Source organism: Scheffersomyces stipitis, chromosome 1 (assembly GCF_000209165.1).
Source record: "Scheffersomyces stipitis CBS 6054 chromosome 1, whole genome shotgun sequence".
NCBI lineage: Eukaryota > Fungi > Ascomycota > Pichiomycetes > Serinales > Debaryomycetaceae > Scheffersomyces > Scheffersomyces stipitis.
The window spans coordinates 1,974,349-2,000,606 of record NC_009068.1 but is presented as its reverse complement, the minus strand read 5'-3'; the positions used below and the strand labels follow the sequence as shown (position 1 = coordinate 2,000,606).

The 26,258-nt window shown below is 43.4% G+C and overlaps 10 protein-coding genes across 10 annotated transcripts; 7 read left to right on the top strand and 3 right to left on the bottom strand. All coding sequences in view use genetic code 12, as the record gives it.

The window, feature by feature from the left end:
- Positions 1-283: 283 nt before the first annotated feature.
- On the top strand, positions 284-2,673 carry PICST_80147 (conserved hypothetical protein; the record flags this gene model as incomplete). The annotated part of the gene is given in 3 exon segments (XM_001387975.1): positions 284-1,648; positions 1,664-2,074; positions 2,120-2,673. The coding sequence occupies 3 exon segments, from the start codon at positions 284-286 to the stop codon at positions 2,366-2,368; spliced, it is 2,025 nt and encodes a 674-aa protein (XP_001388012.2).
- Positions 2,674-4,389: 1,716 nt separating this feature from the next.
- WSC4 (beta-1,6-N-acetylglucosaminyltransferase, contains WSC domain-containing protein) lies at positions 4,390-4,665 on the top strand (the record flags this gene model as incomplete). The annotated part of the gene is made up of 1 exon (XM_001387974.1): positions 4,390-4,665. A coding segment is annotated over one exon (276 nt), but the record flags the coding sequence as incomplete, so codon positions are not given.
- A 1,509-nt stretch (positions 4,666-6,174) lies between these two features.
- On the bottom strand, positions 6,175-6,657 carry PICST_28748 (predicted protein; the record flags this gene model as incomplete). Its single annotated transcript, XM_001387580.1, has 1 exon — positions 6,175-6,657. The coding sequence occupies one exon, from the start codon at positions 6,655-6,657 to the stop codon at positions 6,175-6,177; it is 483 nt and encodes a 160-aa protein (XP_001387617.2).
- Positions 6,658-8,826: 2,169 nt separating this feature from the next.
- On the top strand, positions 8,827-11,013 carry RIM101 (pH-response transcription factor pacC/RIM101-like protein; the record flags this gene model as incomplete). The annotated part of the gene is made up of 5 exons (XM_001387973.1): positions 8,827-9,058; position 9,160; positions 9,237-10,025; positions 10,056-10,348; positions 10,400-11,013. 5 exons carry the CDS (start codon positions 8,827-8,829, stop codon positions 11,011-11,013), a joined length of 1,929 nt encoding a protein of 642 aa, XP_001388010.2.
- Positions 11,014-11,476: 463 nt separating this feature from the next.
- Positions 11,477-12,547, bottom strand: PICST_34443 (predicted protein; the record flags this gene model as incomplete). The annotated part of the gene is made up of 1 exon (XM_001387579.1): positions 11,477-12,547. The coding sequence occupies one exon, from the start codon at positions 12,545-12,547 to the stop codon at positions 11,477-11,479; it is 1,071 nt and encodes a 356-aa protein (XP_001387616.2).
- Positions 12,548-13,414: 867 nt separating this feature from the next.
- On the top strand, positions 13,415-14,191 carry YNQ8 (fumarylacetoacetate hydralase; the record flags this gene model as incomplete). Its single annotated transcript, XM_001387972.1, has 1 exon — positions 13,415-14,191. The coding sequence occupies one exon, from the start codon at positions 13,415-13,417 to the stop codon at positions 14,108-14,110; it is 696 nt and encodes a 231-aa protein (XP_001388009.1).
- Positions 14,192-14,317: 126 nt separating this feature from the next.
- Positions 14,318-15,511, bottom strand: DCD1 (deoxycytidylate deaminase; the record flags this gene model as incomplete). Its single annotated transcript, XM_001387578.1, has 2 exons — positions 14,318-15,225; positions 15,394-15,511. The coding sequence occupies 2 exons, from the start codon at positions 15,509-15,511 to the stop codon at positions 14,318-14,320; spliced, it is 1,026 nt and encodes a 341-aa protein (XP_001387615.2).
- A 974-nt stretch (positions 15,512-16,485) lies between these two features.
- Positions 16,486-20,710, top strand: PICST_80838 (predicted protein; the record flags this gene model as incomplete). The annotated part of the gene is made up of 3 exons (XM_001387971.1): positions 16,486-19,918; positions 19,949-19,964; positions 20,010-20,710. 3 exons carry the CDS (start codon positions 16,486-16,488, stop codon positions 20,365-20,367), a joined length of 3,807 nt encoding a protein of 1,268 aa, XP_001388008.2.
- A 1,066-nt stretch (positions 20,711-21,776) lies between these two features.
- On the top strand, positions 21,777-24,057 carry CRP1 (regulation of G-protein function; the record flags this gene model as incomplete). The annotated part of the gene is made up of 3 exons (XM_001387970.1): positions 21,777-21,799; positions 21,936-22,013; positions 22,413-24,057. 3 exons carry the CDS (start codon positions 21,777-21,779, stop codon positions 23,716-23,718), a joined length of 1,407 nt encoding a protein of 468 aa, XP_001388007.2.
- Positions 24,058-24,485: 428 nt separating this feature from the next.
- Positions 24,486-25,910, top strand: PICST_85825 (predicted protein). The gene is made up of 2 exons (XM_001387969.1): positions 24,486-24,566; positions 24,847-25,910. The coding sequence occupies exons 1-2, from the start codon at positions 24,518-24,520 to the stop codon at positions 25,611-25,613; spliced, it is 816 nt and encodes a 271-aa protein (XP_001388006.1). The 5' UTR covers positions 24,486-24,517; the 3' UTR covers positions 25,614-25,910.
- The last annotated feature ends 348 nt before the right edge of the window (positions 25,911-26,258 follow it).

Here is a 26,258-nt window from a genome sequence, read left to right as displayed (position 1 = left end):
TTCTGCCTTACTCCAACTCTCAGTGCTGCTCTCGCTGGAGGAACAGTCTCTCATTCTTGACTACTCCCTATTCACAATGTAGCAGTCGGTGGCCCTACTGGACTCCACTTTTGTCTTCTCACTTTTCACTCGTCTCACCATTCACTAGTAGCTTTTTTCTCGCTATTCGCTCCTCCATCTTTTTTCGTACTAATAATTTTTCACTATGTAGGCTAGGAATTTTTCAGTAACCAAAACGCTTTTGATTTTGTCAGCTCTATTGCCCCGCCGCCTTACCGTCTAGATGATCTCTATACGAGATACGATCTCCCGCATCGCTCGAACGGTGCGGCAGACTGAGCCGGCTTCAAAATACACCAAACCGAAAACAAAGTCTCATTCTCAGTCAAAATCACCCTCTACTTCTCCAGGAATCTACAATAAGCCCAAGATAGTTCACCGAAAAGACGTCAAAGTTGACCTAAAGAACACCCAGGGCACCAATTTCCAGATCCACACATACAGAGACTTCTTGGCGCCGTTGGGCATCCCTAATCTCAAGGTCTTCAACGATGAACTTCCACCGTATAGCCATTCTTCCGCTCATCAGAACTGGAGAAAGAAACAGAACTCCAAACCTGTAAATATGTTCAACAACTTTCTTCAGGACCGACTGCTCTTTGAAAAGATGATGGACTTTCTTATAAATATCACGCCGGAGCATCTCAAAAATACCAACTTCAGCAACGATATGGTGGTACGACATGTTTTAGAACAAGAGGAAAAGGAATCCGACACTAACCGGTTTCCAGAGCTATCCCCCCGTAACTCATTCGGAGAAGTCCCGTCTATGCCTCAACCTCTAACGGTCCAGAATTTCCAAGAATACATCTATACCTTAACACATCTGAACTTCTACTACCGGAACTCGCTGTCGTTGACGTCCGGATTGGTTCCAGATATCTTGCTCTACACTCATAAACTCACGAACGACGAATTCAAGCCGTATAGATCTGTGCATACATATAACTACCTTATCAAGTTCTTTGGATTTGACAAAAACCAAAGCTCATTTGCTAGGGAATTGCTTTTGGTCATGAACAAAGATGGCCACAAGCCCAATATCGACACCATAAACCATTTGCTAAAGTTGGCCCAGACCCATTCGCACATCAGGACAAACACCAATACCTACCAGGTAATCATGAAGTATCTCCAGCTCTGTCAGTCGATGAATATCGACATAAACCTATCAACATTCAGTAGAATCTACGACTCGATTAATAACATCTTTCTCAAAGAGTCTTTTCTCAATCATATTCAGCGCATAAAGCTTCCTATTCTGAAGAACTTGCTTCTCAAGATTTTAGACGATTTCATGGCTACTACTAAAGACACAGGCGAAGTAATCAACTTCATCGAGAATGACTTGGGACACAGTAACTGGAAAAGTGATAGCAAGATACTCAACAAGGTGGTTTACCACAAGGCTCTACAGATCCAAAGAGATGAGGATGTGGACAGGCTATGGAGGTTTGTTAATGAAAAAGATCTCGATGTAGATGAGTACACCTTGAAGTCGTTCTTAGAGGGAGTGAGAAAGAACAAGCTTTTGGATTCACAGCACTACAGCAAAGCAATGTTGATGTTGTCTATCTATGTTAATGTTGTCGAAACAATACAGTATGATTCTCTTTCCAACGTATTACGAGTGTACCAATTCTTGCTAGAGGAGTTGGTTCGAGAGTCAGAAAGAGAGCCACGGCTTCTAGGTATAAACACATTTATAGCGAGAGGTGTAGTCTATGAAGCCAGTGGGGAGTTGCTATTGCCTTCAGAAATCACTCAGTACGGCAACAGCAAGAGGTCTGCATCGGAGAACTACAAGATCTTACGGCGAGTATCATGCGGGAAATTAGAGAAGCTAGAGGCAATCACAGACATCTACAACAAGATGATGGAGAAATTCTCTGAAGTTGCAGCCATAACGGAACCCCACAAGCCGTTTTCTGAGGATGAAATTCAGATGTGGCAGAAGCTTAAATCCAGCATCAAGATCGACAATAACGCAGCAGAATCAGAGCGAAGCTTGCTAGTCGGAATTTGCCGAGAGAAACAAGAAGATTCTGTTTACGAGCAGATTAAAGCCCAGATCCATTGTGTTCCCTTAACGATTCCACCCGGAGCAGTGGATAAGTATCGTCAAGCACAATTGCGCAAGTATGAGACAGTACGAGCACGAGAACGCAGCAACAAAATGGAGTTAGGTGTAGAAGAGCATACAAGACAACAGATGAGAACAAGGGGCATCTACGACAGTAGAGAAAATATGGGCGTGGATAAAGATAACGGAGAAGAGATAATAAATAAAAATCTCGATACAGTTTAGGACAATGAAAGATGTGATAAGTGGTGAATAACAAGATTTAAACAAAGCTTGAGCGGAAAGAAATCGAAAGAATAAAGTACAAACTTTCTGGCACTTTCTCTCGATCGTCGTCTATAGTTTTCTACCCTTCTTTCTTGACAATATATTCTTCTTTCGGCATTTGCACAATTTCCAACACCGTTTTGCACCAGAAAATTTAATGAGGTGCGTTAATGAGATGCGTTTGATGAGAATCGGGAAGCACCACTCCTGGGTATTTTAATAGACAGTGTATATAGCATTCCACAGATGCAAGTCCTAATTGATATGTTCCTGGTAGAAGGACGATGACGTAGATGAAGAACAAAGAGTGAATTTTTTAGCAGCTATACCATAATAATGGGTGCAGATCCGGGGGATGCTGCATTGAAATGTGAGCCCGGAACTGTACCACAAATTCCGCATGCGGTAATTGCCCTGCTATATCCGACCGCCTGCCGCCCCTCGAAAACCTCGGCCTCGAATATCTGCGATCCGCTATCTTTCCAGATAAGGGCAGGGATGTGCTGAATCGGTCAAGACGGATAACCTTGACGGCAGCGACGATGATTTCAGGCACGTGAAATAGGGAAGCTACGTTAGGATTGGTTTCATCTCAATTGCCAGATAGTCGATGAAATGCCAGATGGTCCGGATCTACAATCGACGTCTTGTTACGTGGTGTGGAATTGGAAAAAATCGCCCTGGTAAAGTCGAAAACGATAGAGCCAGACTGCAGAATCGGGCAGCTGTAGTGATTCGACTCAGAAATGACAAACTGCCACAAACAGGCAGAGAGTTTCAAAGCAAAAAATAGAATTCGACAAATGTGCCGCAATTGCTCAGCATTTGTATCAAGCTGTGTCAGTTGGTCAGATCTGCGCCAGACAGAACTCAGCGAATAAACGAGTTGATGGAATGTAGATCCAAATTACTCGATCTGTAGCTTCCTGTTCTAACTATAGCAACTTCTCAATCCCATAACAACAACAAAGCTGCCAGCACCCCGTCACCCCGTCACCCCTTAGTTACCTTCCCTAACGGCACCTCAAGCCCATTCATCAGGGATGGGATGGGAAATTTCAAGTCGGCCCTCGGAACTTGGCTATGTGTGGTCGGAAGTGCTCAGCGAAGCGTTGATGTGGGATTTCCAGGATTATTTTTTCCGCTGGAGAAGCAAAACAGAAGCAGAGTCCAACCCTAAGCCTAATCTGGGCTACTGCTAACCACAGATTTTTCAGGTGGAATCTCAACCCGATGGGCAAAATTCAGGTACCACAGCTTATAAACAGTGGCCCATCACCTCTGGCGGGACCATCCAGTTTTTCCCGTCTTGTTCCAGAGTTGTCGCCGCTTAGTGCTGTGAAGGAATTTCGTTTCTCCCTTGTCTCATCCGTACAGACCCAATTAGCGCAAGCTGCATCTCGTACAGCGACCGGATTTCATATTTTTCTTTTTCTCAGCAATTATATTTAGACATATATATAGAGAGACGAAAGACGGGCTCAGAGCGACTGCTGAGTTTGAGTAGATATTCTCGCTAGCAATTCGAAACCGGAAGCTCCAGGACCACAACTGTTTCCAATCATCTCCAGAACTCAGCTGAACCTACAATTTCGCGGCATAGCTTGTAGCAGTCCATAGCCCAGAACTCCGAGCCTCCACGCACTACTCCATCCCAAAGTGCTGCTGCTTCCACCACATTGTGCTAGCATCCCCTTTGCCTTTTTCAGAGCTAAGCTTCTGGCTCCCTGATCGAGTAGACATTCTGTGTCGGGATCAGGTTTCCTCCCTTTCCTTCCTTTCCTAGATTTGCTTCAAGATTTGCCGGGTTTCTCTTCTGATTTCTGCATCTCGGCTTCTGGTTGTTCAGTCAATTTTTCAGTTTTATTCTCGAGTCGATCCCGACTCTGTCCAATTGCGCTAGAGAGCAAGTCCTCGGCATGGTGCTAGCGTCGAAACGAACACCCTTGGCTTTTCGAGCCGTGTTCCTCATATTTATGATGTACACAGCTGTGGTCTCGGCATTGACTCTTAATCTGTGTTCTAATTCGAACTTGGGAACTTTTCAGTCTACATATCAGTACAACTCAATTGGGTATTGCCTGGATAATTGCCGTAATGCAGGCTACGCTGTGGCTATACTCCAAAGTTATTCATGTTGGTGCTCAAACTCCGTACCAGCTGATACCGTAGATTTGTCCAATTGCCAGGTTAAGTGTCCAAGCTACGATTTAGAGGATTGTGCTCAAGCAGGTTTCTATGGCTATTTCCTTGTTGGGACACCTTCGTCCACAATAAGCGGCTCTGCTTCTTCTAGCGATACTAATGATAGTGGTAATGGAGAAGATAATACCGAGGAGACGCCAGACCCCGACACCTCTACCACAGTAGTTACCCTGACAGGTACAGCCTTGATCACCCAGACGACCCAAGTGACCAAGACACTTGAAGCTGCCAGTACTACCGTCATCCAGAGCATTATTTACCTGAATGTGGTTGTCACGTACTCTACAGTTGTTGCCGTAACTCCATCTACATCTAGTAAACCTTCTACTACATCTTCATCGTCATTTTCATCGTCATTATCTTCTGATTCTGAGTCTGATTCCTCGGCCAAAGTCAAAGAAACCACTGTCTACTCTATCGTGACTCTAAACGGAACTGTTCCACAAACGGTCCAAACTCAAACACTCTATGTGACCGCTCTCAGAAATGGTGCTAGTTCTCCAAGCGACTCCAGCACTGGGCTGGACTCGGATCCAACCGGCGAAAGTCAGCATAATACCGATCCAGATTCGACTAACTCACCCTCAACTTCTTCTACGTCTAAGTCTGCATCGTTCTTTGACTCGAAGGGGAAAGTTGCAGGAACATTTACAGCCGTGGGGTTGGTGATTCTCGGCTTGATTCTGGGAATTCTCTACTGCTGTTGTTGTGTAGGAGGTGCCAGAAGATCCGGCGGTGATTTAGACAGCTTCACCGATGAAGAGAACCAGGTCTCATCTGATGAACTCTCATACAACGAGAAGGCGGTGCCAGTAGCTATCGCCTCCGCTCTGGCGAAATCGCCTCCTTCATCTCCATTGAACCGGGACAACCTGGGCAAATCGCTCTTGTCGTTTTTCAATGGCGCAGTCGTTTCGAGCCCTGAAGTCGGCAGAAGCTTGTCCAAAAAGAAGTTGATGATGGACGACTCCGCCAGCAACGACGCAGGAAGCCGAGACGGAATCATGTTCCCTATTTCCGAGCTCGACACAGGTTTTGATCCTCAGAACATGTTCATGAACAACAACCCCAGCTACAAGTCGTTGAACGACCAACTCGACTACTCACGTAAGACGTTAAAGATCGCCAACCCCGACAGCTGACTTAATTTCATCTATTTATTGGCTGCGAAATTTGCACCCACGCTCATACGACGGATTCATTTCTTCTAATTATCACTCGTTACTTTGCATTTACTTGTTAATACAGGATATCGGTTTAGTTGTATATTGTAGGTATGTAGAGTATGTTGTATATTGTAGATATGTAGATTATGGTAGGACTATGGCATGTTTCTGCCTGGTAGCTTTCCGTTTTATGCTTCTGCATTACAAAATGTTAATAGACATAAGAATATCTTGCTAGAACATGCCTAAAGTGTATCTTCGTCACTATCAACGAATCAGTAAACTTATACTGTAGCTAGATCAGCTACTTATAGTACATCTTATCATTATCACTACCAGATCTATTTCCTTGACACACTCTATTGACTATATACTTCTGCTAACCCATCCATCTCATCTCTCATCGTTGATCCCTGGAGGCAACTTCGATTCATTTTTATAAACAGGCTGGTATTCATACGCATTGGGAATGGGTTCTTTCTTGACTCCATCGACAATTTTCTTGCTATCGTTACCACCATCGGGTCCTCTGCTGCTTCCTTCATGTCCTCCTCGTTCGTCTCCCGAAGAATCAGACGATGAATCGGAGTCGGAATGCGAATGGTCAGAATCGGTTCCATCATCGAAGTTTCGTTGAGGATGGAAAATGCAACAGATTTTTGTTTTCTTTTTGTTCATATCTTCGTTATCGACCACATCCTCTGTCCATCTGACCTTTGGCTTCTTCTTTTTCTTCTTTTGCGTCGCTTTGGTTCTCTCTTGTGGGTTCAGCTCATGTTCTGGAACCGATTGTCTTCTTAACAATAGCACATTTTCTCTATTCTCAACTTCTGAACCTCTAGGTTCGACGGTTGTATTGGAGGTTCTGTTCGACATTCGGCTTTTGTAACAATTCTGCTATTTTTATGTACACATCTGTGCGATATCCATAGAATAACCTGAAGAAATGGGAATAGAAGTTGAATTCTGGGGCTTCACTTTATCCTTGATAACTTATATTATTTTGGCACGTGATTTATCATGTGACTTGAAATGGTTGCAGAAGTAGATTGCAAAAAGAGATTTTGCTCAACTCTCTTTGCTAAGGCTCTCGAATGGCTATCAGACCATAAAGGAGCTTCATCTTAATGAGTATATAGTTTCGAAACCATGGCTAATGAAGGTATTCAAATTTGTAAATGTAATTTTCATATATATTGACTACTATTTGGAAGTATTTCTGGCAAATAGTACAATACTCACTATAAAACTAATTGAAAATAAGGAAAGCATGATTTAAAGGTCTCACCAGTAGTGAGACATATCAATCCTCTATCTCCATCCTGTTACAGTGTTTTATACTACAAGATATTCTAAGAAACAGACGCAACATTTGGGAATGGCCAGTTCTTTGGGAAAAGGCCAAAATTGAACGAAATTTGAATAAGAATAATGGAACCAAAGCTAAAAAGAGAATATTTCAATTTTCAGATATTGTAATACTCTCTTACCCATTTCAATGGCTATTGAAGACATAAAGGCTATACCGACTGAAGTTTAAGAGGCATTGAACACGTCTATATACAGGAAAACACATGACCAAAACCCCGTGATAAATAAACGTGCCGTAGCAAAACTGCAAAAACTCGCACAGGAATTCCTCTCGGTGGCCAAGCTGGCTAAGGCGCGAGACTGTAAAGTTACTCTTCAGTACTACTGAAATCTTGAGATCGGGTGTTCGACTCACCCCCGGGAGACTCCTGCATATGACGCCTTTATGGCCAAGTTGGTAAGGCACCTCACTAGTAATGAGGAGATCGTCAGTTCGAATCTGGCTGAAGGCATCATTTTTTTAGGTTTAGTTCTGCTGGTACGAGCTTAAACGGTATCAAGCCAAATCGTAAGCTATTGTAAGACCAGGTCGAGGGCTTGACAGAGAGATCTAGATAAGATGGGTCGATTCGCTCACGTGACACAGGCTCGCTTAAAGTTCATCGTTTTTAATTTGCAGGCCCCGCATAAACTGCACATGAAACAAGATGCGTACACACGTGACTGTGTTGTAGAAAATACGCTGTGTCTTGGCGCTAAGCAAAAAGGGAGTAGGAAAAAGAAAAGTGCCGCCAGTCGCACCGGTCCAACCTGTAAACGGTGATGGCTCGAGCACGTGATGGGTTTATTGACCAATTTCCAGACATTTGTGACAATTTTGAGCGTGCATGTATATCAGCATGCATATCGGCATGCATATTGTATATTAACTTGAATTTTACAGCTTGGGCGGAAACTGTACATTAGAGAAGAATAGAGTGGTGGAACGGCGAGGCTGACGGAGGTGAGGAAGGGAAGCTGGACGTACAGAAGAGAAAGAATGTATGGAAGAGGTGGTTTTGTGCCGAGGGAGCGAGCGCATCGACCTGAAGACGTTTGGCTATATTCCGGGCTTAACGCGCAAACCGCAATGCCGAGCCGTGGACTTTGCCGGGATCTCATTTGCTAGTTAAGTATGGCCATCTCGTTGCAACATTCCACCACTACCACATTGTGGTGAAAGCTTGGCACTAAGAAAAAAAGGTTTATTTTGGGCCGCGCACGCAGCTCCGCCTAGAGTCGTAAAAAAGCTTAGTGAATCCAACAGTCAGGCAGAGTCTGAGCCCAGAGGTTTTTGGAACTGAATGGCTTCATTCTGGATGCCCCTTATATGAGGGCAAATCCTGGAAATTGGATATTGGCTCGTTTACTTCTTTTGCTCAGGTTTTTCATCTCAGGTTTCTAACAGCACTATCAGCTCGTCCTGCCAGTGTTTCCCCGTCCCACGACTCTACACTACTGCTAGCTCCCACAGGACATCGTCCCATACTCGAGTTCCAGCCAGTCTCAGAATTGCCCAGTTTTACCGAAAACTGCCCGATCTCTGACGCCAAATCTACAGATCCAGTCTCTACCAGATCAGTCTCGACTGCCACGGCCACTCGTATTTGTCTGCCAGCGTCGACTTCCACTCTTCCAGCTCTTCCAGCTACTGTTCCCAGTGTCAGCTGCTAATCTACTGGTCTTGTATCCAATATGAACTACAATTTGCATCCCGTCTCGTACCTCAACGCCGACTCCAACCAGTCCGTCTCGACGTTGACGGAATCCGCTCCCCAGCCAACGGCCCCCGTAGCAAAGACTTCCAGCTCGTCTGCCCTCGATATGGAAATGGACTCAACGTCCCCTTCGTCCACCTCCAACTCGTCGCTGCCAAACAACAACGGCCTGCCCCACTCGTCGTACACTTCACAGTCGTCGACAAACAGTCCTATTCACGACAGCAAGTCTTCCGAACACCACCATCACCACCACCGCCACCATCACAACAACTATAGCACCACTAACGCTAGTACCAATAACAACGAGAGTAGAATTAGCACCAGTAACGATACCAATGTCTCTGCTGCTAGTAGTACTGCTGTTTCGGCCACTTCCACTTCCAGCGCCGGCACTACTTCAAACACCGCTACCACCACCACCTCGTCCTACTCTACTCAGCCTCCACAATCTCTCCATCCCCAGCTTAATACCCACTACCCACAGCCTTCGTACTTGGGCCCATCATATACCAACCAGCCTGCTTCGTTCCTCTATCCTTCGCAGAACTACCACCACGAGGGAGACCAGTTGTTGAACTCGTTCTTCCCAAACAGCAACATCTCCATTCCCTCCATCAATGACTTGAATGCCGGCTTGAAGAAAGACGCAACTATTGCCACAGTTCCCACCGGAACTGGCCAGACCAACAAACCTGCTAAAAAGACATACAAGAAGATCAAGGATGAAGACTTGAGGGGCCCCTTCAAGTGTTCCTGGGGCGACTGTTCCATTATCTTCGAAACACCAGAGAAGTTGTACGACCACTTGTGTGACGATCACGTGGGAAGAAAGTCGTCCAACAACTTGCTGTTGACATGTCACTGGGACAACTGTGGAATCACAACTGTTAAGAGAGACCATATCACATCGCACTTGCGTGTTCACGTGCCATTGAAGCCTTTCCACTGTGACTTGTGTCCAAAGTCTTTCAAGAGACCACAGGATTTGAAGAAGCACTCCAAGATTCATGCTGACGACCGTCCCAAGAAGTTGAAGAGAGCTCAGAAGGAGTTGATGAAGCAACAACAGAGGGAAGCCAGACAGAGACTTCGTTTGACAGGCAAGATGGGAGACTTCTCCACTTTACCTATGCCTGGAACTTATGGAGGCAACTACTATACTGGAACCCAGTTGTCTGCAGACATGTCGTTCAATTACCCAAGCATTAACCATCAGCATCTGGATCTTTACGATCAGAACTCGTCGAGAAAGAGAAGGAGTGAAAATAACTCCCAGCACAACATGTATGTCGTGAACAGCATCTTGAACGACTTCAACTTCCATAATGTGAACCAACAACAGCAGCAGGCTCATGAGTATCCAGCTAAGAAGTTGAAGCATGGTGAGGCTCAGTACAACATGGACATCTTCAACAAATTGAACCACTTGGATGAGAACATACACCATCACCAACAGCCTCACCAACAACCTCAACCACAACACAATCCTTCGTTTGGTGCCGCTGCTTCCTTTAATGCCAATGCTAGTGTTCCTCAACCTGCTCAAGGAAGTAACATATACGAAGCCGAGAAGTTCTTCAATTCATTGTCGAACTCTATCGATGCTCAATACCAGACGATGTCTAGCCAATATCAACCAGCTCCTTCTGCGACTTCACAGTTGTATCCACCTTTGCCTCAGTTGTCAGCTTCTGCTGGCAAGAATGAAGTAGCATCTGCTGGAAGCCACTTGCCTTCTTATCCACAGATCAATAGACCTATTGGAAGCGGATTCCACAGCCATCACTACTATAGTCAGCAACAGCATCCAGTGTCGATGGAGATGGGTGGAGTTTCGACTTACCAGAAATCTGCCCAAGAGTTGGACGATGACGAGGAAGAGTTCACTTCTGAAGAAGAGTTTGACTCTGAAAGCTCTGTAGCGTCATCGGCAGAAGAAGAAGAAGACGTGGACGAAGAGGAAGAAATCGAAGCTTTGTTCGGCAAGATGACGATCAACGGTAAAGAATTCGACTTGAGTTCTGTAATGAAGCACAAGGCTATGATAGACATGGTTTTGGACTACTTGAGAGAACAGATCGAATCGCAGAAGAAAGAACAGGATTCCCCTTCTGAAGCCGAAGAAAAGAAGTCCTTGTACCCTACAATTGCCGCATTCTAAACATTTTGAAGAGCACTGTTAGATTTCTGGGTTGATATTGTCATTATTGTTTCACTTCATGCGGATAGATCGGTTGATTTGGTCTTTTATTTGATTTTTGTATTATGTTTGGTGATAGTTTAATTTTGATTATTCATTGTATCTAACTATAAAATGTTTTGACGTTAACTTAGGAAATGTAGAAGAACATAATGATTATACATAAAGCCTTCTGTTCAACCGTATAACAATCGGAGAGTAGGATATTGGTGATGGATCACCCACATATGCTATAATTCTTTCTCTTATCAAGTAAGACAGATATCTCATGTATTCACACAATACCTATCCATGTAGCATAACATTTTTAGGTGACTTGTATGTGAAATGCTGTCTCATCTTACTGTCTTTAATCACCTCTTCACGTCTAATTCCTCAGTATCTTTCTATTCTAGATACTTATCTATTTACAATATTACACTATTTACATGGCTTTACCGATGACGCCCGATCCCAATACCTGATTTCCCCTATACAATACGACGTTCTGCCCTGGGGCCAAGGCACGAACCTTTTCTGCCAACTTGATCGTATAGTTTGCCCCTTTCCTCGCCATAGACTCTACCTTGATAGGAGTCTGAAGCGATCTGTACTGAAAGGTGATCTCACTGGATGAATCCGAATTATCAGAATTCATCCATTGGAAGTCGTCTACATTCACTTCTTGTTTATACAATTTAGGATTGTCTCTGCCTCTGACTATGACAAGTTCGTTTGTTTCAAAGTTCTTTTCGCTGACAAACCACACTCCTTTGTACTGGGGATCTCCCTGGGGCATAGATATACTAGACTTCTGACCAATGGTAGCATGCCAGAGCCCTTGATGCTTTCCCCAGACTTTCCCATCCTCAGTAACTATGTTGCCAGGATTTGGCTCGATGTAGTCGTTCAAGAAGTCCCGGAAAGAATTCTGTTCCTGGGACACAAAGCAAAGACCTTGTGAATCTGGCTTGGAGCTGACATGAAGGTTCAACTCTTTAGCGAGTTCACGTACATCTGGTTTCACATAGTGGCCGATTGGCATCAACACACGCGAAAGAGCTTCCTGGGGAATTGAAGATAAGTAGTACGACTGGTCCTTATCCTTGGAATAAGCTCTAAGTAAATGGTACTGGCCAGAAGGCTGGTGGAGCATCACACGAGCATAATGGCCAGTCACCAACCACCATTTCTTGTCCCGGGGGAATTTTGCTGTCAAATGATCGATCATACAGCCAAACTTGACGTACTTGTTACACCCAGTATCTGGATTTGGTGTTAAACCTTTCTCGTACATGTTGAGCATAGGCTGGAATACGTCGTTCCAGTACTCCTTTTCAAAATTAACTCGCTCACAGGGGATTTTGAGATCATGACATACTTTCTGAACGTCGTTCCAATCTCGTTCCGTACACTTGGCAGTTTGGGACCAGTTGGCCATGTATATGCCTCTGACATTCTTATACTTTTTTGCATAGATCCCTGCAGCTACCAGTGAGTCCACACCTGAGCTCATAGCTATAACAATCTCGTCCTCCTGTTTAGGCTCAACCCGCACGTAATCCGACGAGACTTCGTTGACTCGCGGAGTCGAGATAATGCTGTGGATATTTGCAAACTTTGATGTAGATGAAGAATTACTTGTACTTGAAGATGTAGTAGTAGCGATGAGGTGAGACGAGTATTTTCTCGCTATCTTGGGAAATAACACAGCATTTTGAAATCGCAACGAAGACTTCGGTATACATCTGAGAAAGGAACCTATGTGGGATCCTGGCAGTAGTCGGACCGGTCTCATACTGTTGCTCTGGCCATGGCCTATCAATGACAAATCCGAAGCTTTTCAATTTTTCAAATGATTTTTCGCACCACAATTTTGCACCTGAAGAAAGCAAGTGAAGAGAAGAGAGATGAAAGTACATTCAAATGATAGTCGGAGAGCAGTGTGTGTAACTTTGGAACTTATGTGACTCAGCATTGTGAATGTTCATTCTGACATGAATATCATGAATATCATAAATAATCGAGATTTGGACTTTCAGAGTACCATAGAAAAAACTATCCTACACCAACACTTAGAAGAAGATCCCATGAGTTTGGCACAAATTCAGAACAAACCAAATGCAATCAAAATCGTCTGGAAGGATTGGTCTGGTAACTCATTGAACTTAACTTTTTCTGAACACTAACTGTTCAAGTCGACCAATCCGGTTCCTCCATTTTGCACCCAAAATCCCCCAGGCCATTCTGGAAATTCCCCATAAATCGCGAAAGCTTTATGCACAATTTTTCTGTGAGTTTATGACTGAAAAATTCACTACACAAATATACCTTTTCAAGTGATATACATTATTTCATATCTACTGCTTATCCATCGGCTCTAATGTCTCTCAAGTATATCGACAACGCCAGAAAGATTTTGTGTATCGGCCGTAATTACGCGGCCCATATCAAGGAGCTCAACAATGCCAAACCTCAACAACCCTTCTTCTTCTTGAAACCGTCGTCTTCAATCTTGAAGCCCAACGACGGGCCCTTTTTAGTGCCAAAGGGTGTTGTTGTTCATCATGAAGTTGAGTTGGCCTTCACTTTGAACCGGACTTTGAAGGACTTGTCGCCAGACTTCTCGGCCCAGGAAGCCTTGGAGTGTATTGAAGGTTATGCTCTCTCCATAGATATGACAGCCAGAAACGTTCAGGACGAAGCCAAGAAGAAAGGCTTGCCCTGGTCTATTGGAAAAGGTTTCGATACCTTCTTGCCATTGTCGAACTTTATCCCTAAGGAAAAAATCCCAGACCCTTACAATGCCGAATTGGTGCTTAAGATCAACGGAGAGGTCAAACAGCAGGACAAGACAGATTTGATGATTTTCCCCATTCACAAGATCTTGAGCCACATGTCGGCTATCATGACATTGGAAAAGGGAGACTTGATCCTCACGGGAACGCCCAAGGGTGTTGGAGCTATTGTTCCAGGAGACAAGATCGAAGCATACATCAAGGTAGATGGAGAGATCATCGAAGAAATCAAGATCGAAGCAGAGCAAAAGCCTGGACCATATGAATACAGAGAGACTTGAATGGCAAACATTCAATAAGACTTGAACAACAATAAGATATCTATCAGCAATGTAGTCATTTATTATCATAAACCATCATTTAGCAACAATGTAGCATATACTTAGTACATAGACTAGCATAGTGGTATACTAACGATGAAGTCTATATTGTCTATACCATTCATGTAACAACTCTTCATCTAAGTTTGATGTATATAGAAGACGAATTCATATAAATATACCTTCAGTGGGAGGCTGGAATTGTCTTAGTATAATATTAGCCTCACTCATCACTTTATGACTAAGAGAGTCCATGAAGTAGCTCTGGGCATAAACCACCTCCTTTATGCCACTCTGGACTATTTTGATGGAACATGTGAGACAAGGACATGTATTACAGTACAAGACTGCTTCTCCTCTGATTCTGTCTCGTCCAGCTTCAAGCAACGCGTTTTCCTCAGCATGCAAACAGAGACATGTCAACAACGACGTTCCTCCAACCAGACCCTTATTACATCTATCGCAGCCTCCTTCATTGCAATTGGTCAAGTGTCTAGGTGTTCCATTATAACCTGTGGCTATGACTCTATTCTCGTGCACTATCACAGCGCCTACTCTACGTTTCATACAATTGGATCTCAATGCAGCCAAGTCCGCCAACCTCATGAAGTACGAGTCCCACGTTGGTCTCAACCGCGAGCTGTCGAGCAAGTTGAGCTCAGAAAGCTTGACATACAATTCTTTGATGGAGCCTGAAGTGTTAATGATTTTTACCTGGGCCTGGTTGTTGATCTCGATCAATGGATTCCTGACGCTGAAGAGTAACTCGTCGTTTCTGAATACAAACTGCTCAAAGGTGTATTCGTCCTTCTGATGGGAGTTTGCAAGTGATTTGAATCGATGGTGCCATCTCTTGAATCTCAAGTTCATGGGGGCATCTATGGAAATATGCAAGAAGAAGGGTCTCTTCTGTAAAGCGACAAGCATCTCCATGTCGTTGATATGAGAGATGACGTAGTTTTCTCGCCAGTTGAAAGTGACAAACTCAAGGAGTTCTGTCAAGTCGTCAAAGTGTTTGAACACCTCGAGGCTGGCATACTCAGATGAAGATGTGAGTGGAGACTCGGGTCTGGAGTCTGCTCTTTGGGAGCGTTTCTGTAAGGATTGCGGTTCTGAAGAAATTTCCGACGATAAAACTTTTGTGGAAGAGGGCTCTGAAGACAAAGGATTTGGAGATAACGGCTCTGACAATGCCAATGAGGCCGTGGAAGACTCGAGGTCCTGGGATCCTGGGGTGGAACTACCGTCGAATGAATCATCTATGGCATTCTGGAAGGAGATCAACTTGAAGCCCTGGTAGGAGAGGTAATGGGCAACAGCCGTCTTTCCCGAGGCGAGAGTTCCTGAGATTCCGATCAACATGGAGTGGTAAGAGTTGGATATTAAACAATACGCTAATGTGAAGCTGGATTTTCAGAAGTTACTTATTTTCATTTATGCATGAATTTTCAGATGCGCGCAAACGCGTTTTTGCATTGGGTGCAAATAGGAATACTGAAAGAAGAGAATAGGCAGAACGCAAATAGAAGATAAGGAAATATAGAAGATGAAAAACAAGAGATATCAAGAAGACACAGCTGAATATTGGAAAGAGAACTACAGAGTGGACCATGATATGGATTTCACTGATAGGCAACTAGGATAGCAGTTGAGCGAGGCAAATTGGATGGCAATTATTCTCTTCTGACCACTCTATTCTAGCTATTGTATTCTCAATGTCACCCTACTGAGTCTCCAAGAGTCACCTTCAGCAAATTCTCAAAAGAAGAAACTTGAGGTACTCCAGTACTCGTCTATACTTGCCTCACATTTAGCGAGCTTCTCTACTCACTAATTGAAACTAAATGAACTAAGCCAAAAAAGTAGCTTATCCACTTCACCACAAGAAAAAGCAATTGGAACAATACTTCCATTTAGGACCATAACTGCCAACCCAAAGTTACATTTATTCGTATATATAACTGACTTAAAAGTGCTGTTCCTCTTCCCCCAACTCCGTCCTCTGGTTTTGCGCTCCTCGGAGAATCTCGTATTTCACTATCATGACTCCAGCCTATGCACTCCATACCAGGATAGGGACAACCTCGTAAGATTCAACATTCTCTCTCTTCCTTGTCTTCTTAGCCACTTCACTTTCATCTTCAGGCACTTTTATCTCACCGTATTGGCACTCAAATTCCTTGCTTTTCATATCATCTCCATTCCCATAGCAATTTTCAGTATCAATCTTATTATTCTCGTTCAATCCCACTTCGTTATCTCATTTTTCAGACTGAATTTTTATCCCCACATATCAAACTATCCTGTTTTCGACACTATCCACCGCCAGTAGCACCATGAAGCTCACGATATTGCTGCTTCTCCTATGGACGTTGCTGTTATGTCTGGCCACCATCCACAAGAGTGGCTATTGTGCCATGTACGACAATTGCGGAAAGAAGTCTGTGTTCGGTAGTTCGCTTCCTTGCGTGGCCAACGTCAAAGCAGTAGAACCGTCTGCGAAAACTGCTCAATTGCTCCACCAGATCTGCGGGGATGACTTTGACACTTCCAAAGTGTGCTGCTCAGAAGACCAGGTGGTCAACATGGAATCCAACTTGAAACGAGTGGATCCCATCATCTCATCCTGTCCAGCCTGTAGAAAGAACTTCTACGACTTCTTTTGCAAGTTCACCTGTTCGCCCGACCAGTCCACTTTTTTGAACATCACCAAAACTGCAATCGCTGCCGATACCAAAAATGAGATTGTCGCCGAACTTTCACAATTTGTAGATCCTGGAACAGCCAAAGACTTCTACAAGTCATGCGCCAACGTAAAGTTCTCGGCAACCAACGGCTATGCCATGGACCTAATAGGCGGAGGAGCTAAGAACTACCTGCAATTTCTCAAGTTCTTGGGCGATGAGAAACCGCTTTTGGGTGGTTCTCCGTTCCAGATCAACTACAAGTATGAGTTATCAGAAGCCGAGTCTGACCTGGGATTGAAATTGAGACAGGATAACATCTTTGCTTGTGATGACGAAACTTATCGCTGTGCCTGTCCTGATTGCTCAAAGTCTTGCCCGAAGCTTCCTCGATTCAAGGACTTCAGAAAGAGATGCACGGTAGGCAAGATCCCCTGCTTCACGTTTTCGATCGTAATCATCTGGATCTCTTTAATAATCTTACTTGGAGGATATCACGTCTATTTGGCCAAGTTGAAACGTTCCAGAGGGGAGGACGACTTCGACGACTTTGATGTTACTTTGAGTCCACTTAGCTACGTCACCGTCAAGAAGCCAATGTCGAGTTTCAGCAATTGGCATCTCAGATTGATCGAAAAGATCGAGAACACATTTGCCAGCGTCGGATATTTCTGCTCTTCTTATCCAGGTTTAGTAATCTCTTTCAACTTGGTATTGACGCTAATATTATCCTCTGGACTATTCTGGCTCCAGTTTGAAACTGATCCCGTCAAGCTCTGGGTCTCTCCACAGGAGCCAGCTCTCAAGAACATGCAATACTTTGAATCAAGCTTTGGAGAATGGTTCAGAATCGAACAGATAATCGTCAGCAATAAGAATGACTCCGAACCCATTTTGAACTGGAATAATATACGTTGGTGGTTTGAAAAGGAACGCCAGCTCTATTCCTTGAACGAAAACGTGTCGTTGTCTGATATCTGCTTCAAACCACTCGGCGAAACTTGTGGCATAGAATCGTTCACACAGTACTTCTACGGAGATATCAATCAGCTTACTGAAGATAACTGGAGAGCCAAATTGAAGAGCTGCACAGACTCTCCAGTCAACTGCTTGCCTTCATTCCAACAGCCGTTGAAAAAGAACATCCTATTTGACAATGATGACATCTTTCAAGCGAAGGCATTCACTGTAACATTATTGGTTAATAGCAACCTGAAAGATCAAACTTATACAGAGTCTGCTAGCGCCTACGAGCATCTGCTTCAGAAATGGGCTCAAAACTTAGAGAAAGAGAATCCACAGCTAAACATCGCTTTCAGTACAGAAGTATCTCTCACAGAAGAGTTGAACAAGTCTACAAACACCGATATCAGAATTATCGTCATTTCCTATTTGTGTATGTTCATCTATGCCTCTTTGGCTTTGGGAGGAAAGTTGCCTAACAGAAGCCTTTCTAGTCTTGTCAAGACCAGATTTGCATTGGGATTATCTGGTATAATTATCATCTTGCTATCCGTGACATCTTCGCTAGGTTTGTTTTCTTTCTTGAGATTGAAATCAACCTTAATCATTGCCGAAGTAATTCCCTTCTTGGTTTTGGCAATTGGTATAGACAACATCTTCTTGATTGTTCACGAATTGCATGTAGTAAGCGAGACCTTATACGATATGTCCATAGAGTTGAGAATCGCCCAGGCTCTCAGAAACATTGGTCCTTCGTGCCTTATAAGTGCCGTTCTACAGGTGTCCATGTTTTTCTTAGCCACCAATGTAGATATGCCTGCTGTAAAGAACTTTGCTTATTACAGTGCAGTGGCAGTATTGATCAACTTCTTGCTACAAATGACTATGTTCATATCATTGCTAGCTCTTGATCAGCATAGATTGGAGAACAACCGTTTGGATTGCTTTCCTTGGATCACAATCGAGGACCAGCATAACATTCATTTACCTGAAGGTGACCCCAACGAAGAAATCGAACATGTGGAGTATAACTTCTCGAGCTTAATTACCAAGTATTATGCTCCATACATCATGTCTAAGACCAACAAACCAAAACTTTTGACATTGTTTGTACTTTGGTTTGGAATTTCTTTGAGTTTGCTTCCAAACATCAACTTTGGATTAGATCAAAGAATAGCGCTTCCCAAGGATTCATACTTGATCAACTACTTTGACTCGGTGTACAAGTATTTAAACGTAGGACCTCCTACCTTTTTTGTGGTCAAGGACCTTGACGTAACTGAGAGGGAAAATCAGCAGATGGTGTGTGGTCGTTTCTCTGCTTGCGACACTTATTCGTTAGCCAATATTCTTGAAAAGGAATACAAGCGGGGATTCAAGTCTACCATAAGTGAACCTGCTAGCAACTGGCTAGACGATTTTTTTACCTGGTTGAATCCAGATTTGGACCAATGCTGTAGGTTTAAAAAGACTTCCGTATTCGGGGAACCAGAGTTCTGTGCCCCTCATGCTCCTGATCGACAATGTCAAACCTGTTACGAGAATCATGATCCACCATATGACAGCTCTATGAAGGGTTTCCCCACTGACAAGGACTTTATGTTCTACTTTAACCATTGGATAGAAGAACCCAGTGATCCTTGTCCACTTGGCGGAAAGGCCCCATATTCATCTAGTATATCTCGTAACGAAAGCAAAGTGATTTCTAGTTACTTCAGAACTTCACATTCGCCTTTGAGATCTCAGGGAGACTTCATTAATGCCTACAAGAACTCACTCCGAATTGTGGATGAGATCAAGAAGTTCATGCCTGACTTGGACGTCTTTGCCCATTCGCCATTCTATGTCTTCTTTGTGCAATATGAGAGAATTGTAGAGCTTACCTTCACCATCTTGGGACTGGCATTGCTTATCATATGGGGAATTAGCATTCTCTTGTTAGGCTCGTTTAGAACAGCCACGGTGATGATGGTGACTATAGTATCGATTTTGATCAACATTGGCGGTGTTTTGTCGTTATGGGACATCTCATTGAACGCTGTTAGTTTGGTGAATTTGGTGATATGTGCTGGTCTAGCTGTTGAGTTCACGGTTCATATCACAAGAGCATACACTAATTGCAGTGCTTCTGTTTTTGGCAACGAGAGCGAAGATGATATCTACAACCAGTTCATGAGCAGTGGAGTTCACGCTCGTAACATTGCCGACTTGAGCGCAAATGTAAAGTTGCTCAAAGCTTACCATTCCTTGTGCACTGTAGGAGGTTCAGTTCTTGGGGGAATCACGCTCACTAAGATCATCGGCATGTTTGTATTGGCATTTACTAGGTCCAAGATCTTTGAGGTGTACTACTTCCGGATGTGGTTCTCGTTGATTTTCATTGCTGCCGTGCATGCTTTGTGTCTTTTGCCTATTCTACTCAGCTACTTTGGCGATGATCACAAGACTACGCTGAGGATTTCTGATGAATCCCAGATTACCGGGGAGATTAGCAACGAGGCCAACGGAGCGTTCCGTCGGTACTCCGACTACATCGAAGAGGTAGAGAATGTGGAAGAATCGGAGAGTTAGTACTTCATTTGACAAACTGTGAGAATCGATTGCAAATTTTAAGATTGCGAAAAATTAAAATGCCAGAGAGCAAAAGAAAACCACATTGATAACGCTAAGTATCAACGGCTGCGATAAGGGAGAGACGCTAGGAAAACGTGTTACATTTTGCTGATAGTAATGGGCCAAGGTATCGTTGGTACTGATAGGGCTACAGACAAGCAGCAGATGAAATTCTAGTATGCATGCTGGAACCAAACAGCGGAACAAAATCCGTTTTGGGCCCGTCAATGTGGAGGGCCAGCCTAGGGGTGCAGCTTAGAGCTGATAATTAAATGTTTAAAAGTAAGATTGGTTTAGCAAGAAAGCAGCTTGTAGAAGCATAAACTTGTAGTAAGAGTATTAAGACAATGGAAGAAGATGAGCTTTTAGCGAGAGATGAGCTTATAGTGAGAAATTACCGAGAGACGAGAACGCGAGAAATAAATAGTGAGAGACGAGGAGAGCACAGCTAGCGAAGAGAATAGTGAGAGTTAGTGGGAGTTAGCGAGAAAAGACGAGAAGTGTTTCGAAAAGCATCATATATAACCGAGAAGCGATATGCACCGTAGATAATATAGTTAAAAGCAGCCCGAAACAGACGGAAAATGCAACAATTCGGATAGCCGAAGGTGCCAAACTGAGATGATCGCCAGCAGTGCTGGCTTGCGAGGACAGTGAAATTTGTGCGCCCAGGGGAAACAACAAAACGAGAATGGCGAGGTTCACAAGAAGGCTACAGAGAAATGTGATTCAGCAGTACCTTAGTACTGTTGTGACAAGTTGGAGTCAGCAAGAAACAGCTTTATTGCTGTATCATACAAATTGTATCTCTTCGTATTCTTATTCACTGTAAAGGAATTCTCAGTATTTCTACCAGCAAATTTTCACTCTTTTTCAGTCGGAATTTCTCAGATTTCTCAGGTTTCTCATTATTTCTCAGTATTTCTCAGTAAGCACTTCCCAGAAAGCTTGACAGGTCTCTCACTAAATGTCACTCCGACTTCCATCGCTCTGACTTCCATCGCTCTCTCGCCCTCCAAGTCTGTTTCACGGCTACTAACCGTCTCTAATTCAGTTTATGTCCAGCTCCAGCCTGCTGTCTCTGGTTCCCTGCCCCTGCACACACTCCGGCATGACCCAAAACATGCAAATGGTCGACCAACTTGGAAGGCTTCTGCACACAGCCTTAAGTATGGCTAGTCACAAAACCCAGTTGGTGAGGAGGAAAATTCCGGCGGGCTAAAATTATCATCACATATAATTTATTTATTTAATATGTCGTTGAAACTACCACAGACATTTTGTATTTTGTAATTGCTCAGGCTTTTGGATTCATTCCTTCTTTTCCATTCGCTGCTTATCTCTGACACCGTTATATTTCTATCATCATGTCTACCTACACATTCACATGGTACGTATTCTTGTCTAGCAGAGCTGCGCTTACGGTGTGGCTGAAACGGGAACTCATTTTCTCCTCCCTGAAGGCGTAGCTACAATGTCAACAAATAGTGAATATGGCTGTGGCCTGTAACTCCCAAATTGAACAGTACGACGTTGGACATGTGTCCCATAGTAGTGTCTCGATACATTGCTCGTAGTAGTCGTTTGCAAATGGCAATGGTCATGTGTGTGTGGAGATAAACACAACGAGATGGGCAACAAAAACATACACAGCACTGAATGTTGATGCAATAAGAACAACAACCAAAAAGGATCTTAACCAGTATTCACAGCTACACATCCCACAATCGCTACGAGACACTTCATTACTTTCCACGCTTCAATTCCTCGAGACTCTCCTTCTATCTCTATCCTATTTATGGATTGAATTTCACTGAAGTTCGCACTCACACTCACAAATTGTAATCACAACAATCTCATAATGAATTTTCATATTCACATCGCAATTACACTCCAATTGCACAATATCCATAGTCAGCCATGATTTCCACATTGTCTCGTCATTATCCGTGTTCACTATTCTGGTCATATTCCATTTTTTATAGCTCTTACTAACTTATTAGGCCCGCTGGTCCCCAAGAAGTCATCCTCACCGGTACCTTTGACGACTGGTCCAAGTCGTTGTACCTTGTCAAACAAGCCGACGGCTCTTTCGAATTGACTGTTCCTTTGCCAAAAACCTCGGAAAAGCTCTTGTACAAGTACGTTGTTGACGGCGACTGGGTTGTTCTGAAGACCCAGAAAATCTCCAAGGACGACAGTGGTAACGAAAACAACGTCTTGGAAGCTGCCGACTTGGTCGCTGTTTCATCCCTTGCTGGCACCAAGATCCCCGAAGCTGGTGGTTTGGTTTCAAAGAGCGTCGCTCCAGCTGCTGAAGGCGAACTTAAGACCACTGTCTTGCCTTCTACTGAGGGCCAACAGACAACTTTGAGCGGAGAGCCAGGCATCCACATTCCAAAAGATGCCGACGCCTTGGCTGCCTTCAACGAAGTCAGAGATGTGGATCCAAAGACTTTGAACGAGCCCGAATTGTCTGCTGAAGAAAAGAAGAAGCAGAAGAAGAAGGTCAAGAGAACCCAGTACAAGTTGAAGAAGAAGAAGAAGAATGCCAACGGCTCTTCTGAAGAAGTCACCGACGAACAGTCTCCTGAACCAGAAGCTGAATCCGAAGGTATTTCTGCTTCTACTGCAGGAATTGCTGCTGGCGCTGCTGCTGCTGTTGCTGGTGCCGCTGGCATCGCTGGTGTCGCCGCTACTTCTGCTGAAAAGGAAGCTCCAAAGACTTTGGACCCTAAAGCTGAAGTTCCTGCTGTTAAGGACGTTGAAGCTGAAGTTCCAACTGTTAAGGATATCGAAGCTGAAGTTCCAGCTGTTAAGGACGTCGAAGCTGAAGTTCCAGCTGTTAAGGACGTCGAAGCTGCAGTTCCTGTAGATGCTGTAGCCAACGGTGAAGCTGCCGTCGCCGATGTAGAAAAGGAAGTCGATGCATCTCCCGTCAAGGCTGCTGCCAAAGACTACGAAGATGAAATCGTTGTAGCCACCGGAGAACACAAGGACATTGCTGCTGCCATTGCTGCCCAAGAAGGCGATGTAACTGTAGAGGAAATCCAGCCTTCAGCATCGGAAAGAATCAGATTGACCGAAGAGGCCAAGAAGGCTCAAGGTGCTGCTGAATCAGCTGCTAAGGCTGCTACCACTTCTGCTGAATCTCCAGTTAAGGAAGCTGTTAAGGAAACCACTGCCGCTGCTAAAGACACTACTGCTGCCGCCAAGACTGCTGCCTCTGCCACTGCTGGTGCTGCCAAGGATAAGACACAGAAGAAGAAGAATGGTCTTGTCAGATTCTTCAAGAAGGTCTTCTCTTAGGCTTTTAGATGCTCACAAGAATGCTCTTCAGAAAAACTTTGAGCAAGCCTCTTCAGGTATCTAAAGAGTTCTCTTCTGGAACTACTTTTAAGCTTCTAGAACTTCTCACAAGTCTTCTAGATCTTTCATAAGAACTCATGGTCAGCACTAATAAACTTAGATACATTTGCATCCAAGCGTTCTTCAGCTTATCGGCCATCCCTTTCTATTTTGATGTTTTATTATTGACTTTTTCTCTTTTTCTCAAGCACTTCCACGGGACATTGTAGTTGATTTATGATATCTAATTACCGAATATATACCTGTTAATTTTATACATTGAATAAATGCTAATACTCTAATTGTTTATATCTACACTTAAAGCTATTTCTTTATTGGTTATAGTTAAAAAAATTCAGTAGTAGTGGGTATTCTCCTGAAGTTCTCTGAATACTCCCATACATAACAAGATGCGCGAACTTCCACCAGAGCCTATCTCCACAATAACTCTTTTATTTTACAATGGTCAAGTCTAACTACTCTTCACAAAATTAGATTAGCAGAATTCCAATTAAATCTTATAAGCCTACAAAACTCATAAAAGTCCGCAAAACTCCGATCTCTCATATCTCGTCCTATTTCATCTGCTCTGAAATCATCTCATCCCAGTAGCCCTAACTATGGCTCTGTCGTGCCCCTACCACTAGCAATTTTCAGCATCTTCGATGGGCAGAAATATTTCTACCATTATTGGGACAACGTTTTTCTTTCTCATCAGCCAGATTTTGTTCTTGTGATAGATACTATAGAAGAAACAGAGATGTCTGAAGCTGGTGTCAAGGTCTTTGTAAGACCATTAAGTTTTGAAGGTATGTGATTCGAAAGAATGGAAGCGATGAAATTGGAATATAAAGTATCAACAACATAAGTTAATTGTTACTAAAGTGGTTTGATACAATAATTAATACTTTCTAATGGAGATATGACTGTTTTATATGATTGTATTATGTGATTGTTCCTTGTGATTTGCCATAAGAGTTGTCAATATGTCATTTTGAATTTCAATTTTATCCATGTGATTTATAGTGCTAGAACTATAGATATCATATGTATCATCGTCCATTGTAGCATCATACTAACAACTTTAAGTCGAAAGAGAACAACTTGAGTCTCATTTTGGAACCGCCGGTCCTATTGCCGATGTTTTGATCTTGAGAGGATTTGCCTACATCACTTTCGAAAACAGCGAAGATGCCACTCGTGCTATCGAGACCTTCAACGCTACTGAGTTCGATGGCCAGCAATTGCAGGTAGAAACTGCCCGTGAAAGACCGGAAGATACCAGAGGCAAATACAGAGTTAAGATTACCAACTTGCCAGACAACGCTGCTTGGCAAGACTTGAAGGATTTCGTCAGAGAAAAGACTGGCTACCAGGGTTTGTTTGCTAAGATCAACAGAGACTACGAATCTGGTGAAGTTTCTGGTTCTTTGGAATTTGCCTCTGCTGAAGAATTGGAAAGAGCTATTCCATTATTGGACAAAGCTGAGTTCCAGGATGCCGTCATTGGTGCTGAAGAAGATACTTCTCCATTTGTTCCTCCAGCCAGAAGAGGTGGCTTCAGAGGAGGCAGAGGTGGTTTCGACAGAGGTGGATTCAGAGGTGGCCGTGGAGGTTACGACAGAGGTGGATTCAGAGGTGGCCGTGGAGGTTACGATAGAGGTGGATTCAGAGGTGGTAGAGGTGGTGGCTTCAGAGGCGGAAGAGGTGGATTCGACCGTGGTGGATTCAGAGGCGGAAGAGGTGGCTATGACAGAGGTGACAGAGGTGACTTCAGAGGTGGAAGAGGTGGTGATTACAACAGAGAAGACAGAGGAGACTCGTACACCAGAGACAGATCGCCAACTCGTTACTAATCTGAGAAGACTCTTTACAGGTCTATGTGAGTCTGAAAATTCTTTCCCTTTGCTTTCCATATTATATTGTTCCATTCCTTTTTCATAAAAAAAGAATCGAGTTGATTAAAGATTGAATTGTTGAATTATCATGAATTGTTGAATTGTCATTGATTGAAATGTTGAAGTTGATTTGATGAATCGTTGAGATGATTTGAAGTGATTTGATGAAGTGTTGACTATCCTATTGTTATTGTTTAAGTTTTTGCATCGAGGAGAGAACGAATTTTGTATCAATATTCGAAATATATACTCTGTAAACGTCCGTGTATGAGAGGAACGATGCTGTGTGAGTATTTGATTGGTTGATTCTTATTGATTGATTGAACTGTTTACTTCGAGCTGAGGACTGACCACTAGAATTTCCTGAGATGTTTACATCACAGCATGATGTAAGAATCTCTTTTCATATGATGATTATCCATTATCCATATTCATAAATCATTCGATTCTTCATTTTTCATTTATCATTATTGATTCATAAAATTTCATGATAATTTTCATTTTTTAGCCACTTTTGGTTGCTGATTGATCTTGATCATATCTTGGTTTCACTGTGATGACTAACGACTGACGACTAACGACTGACAATGCTAATGGCATTCT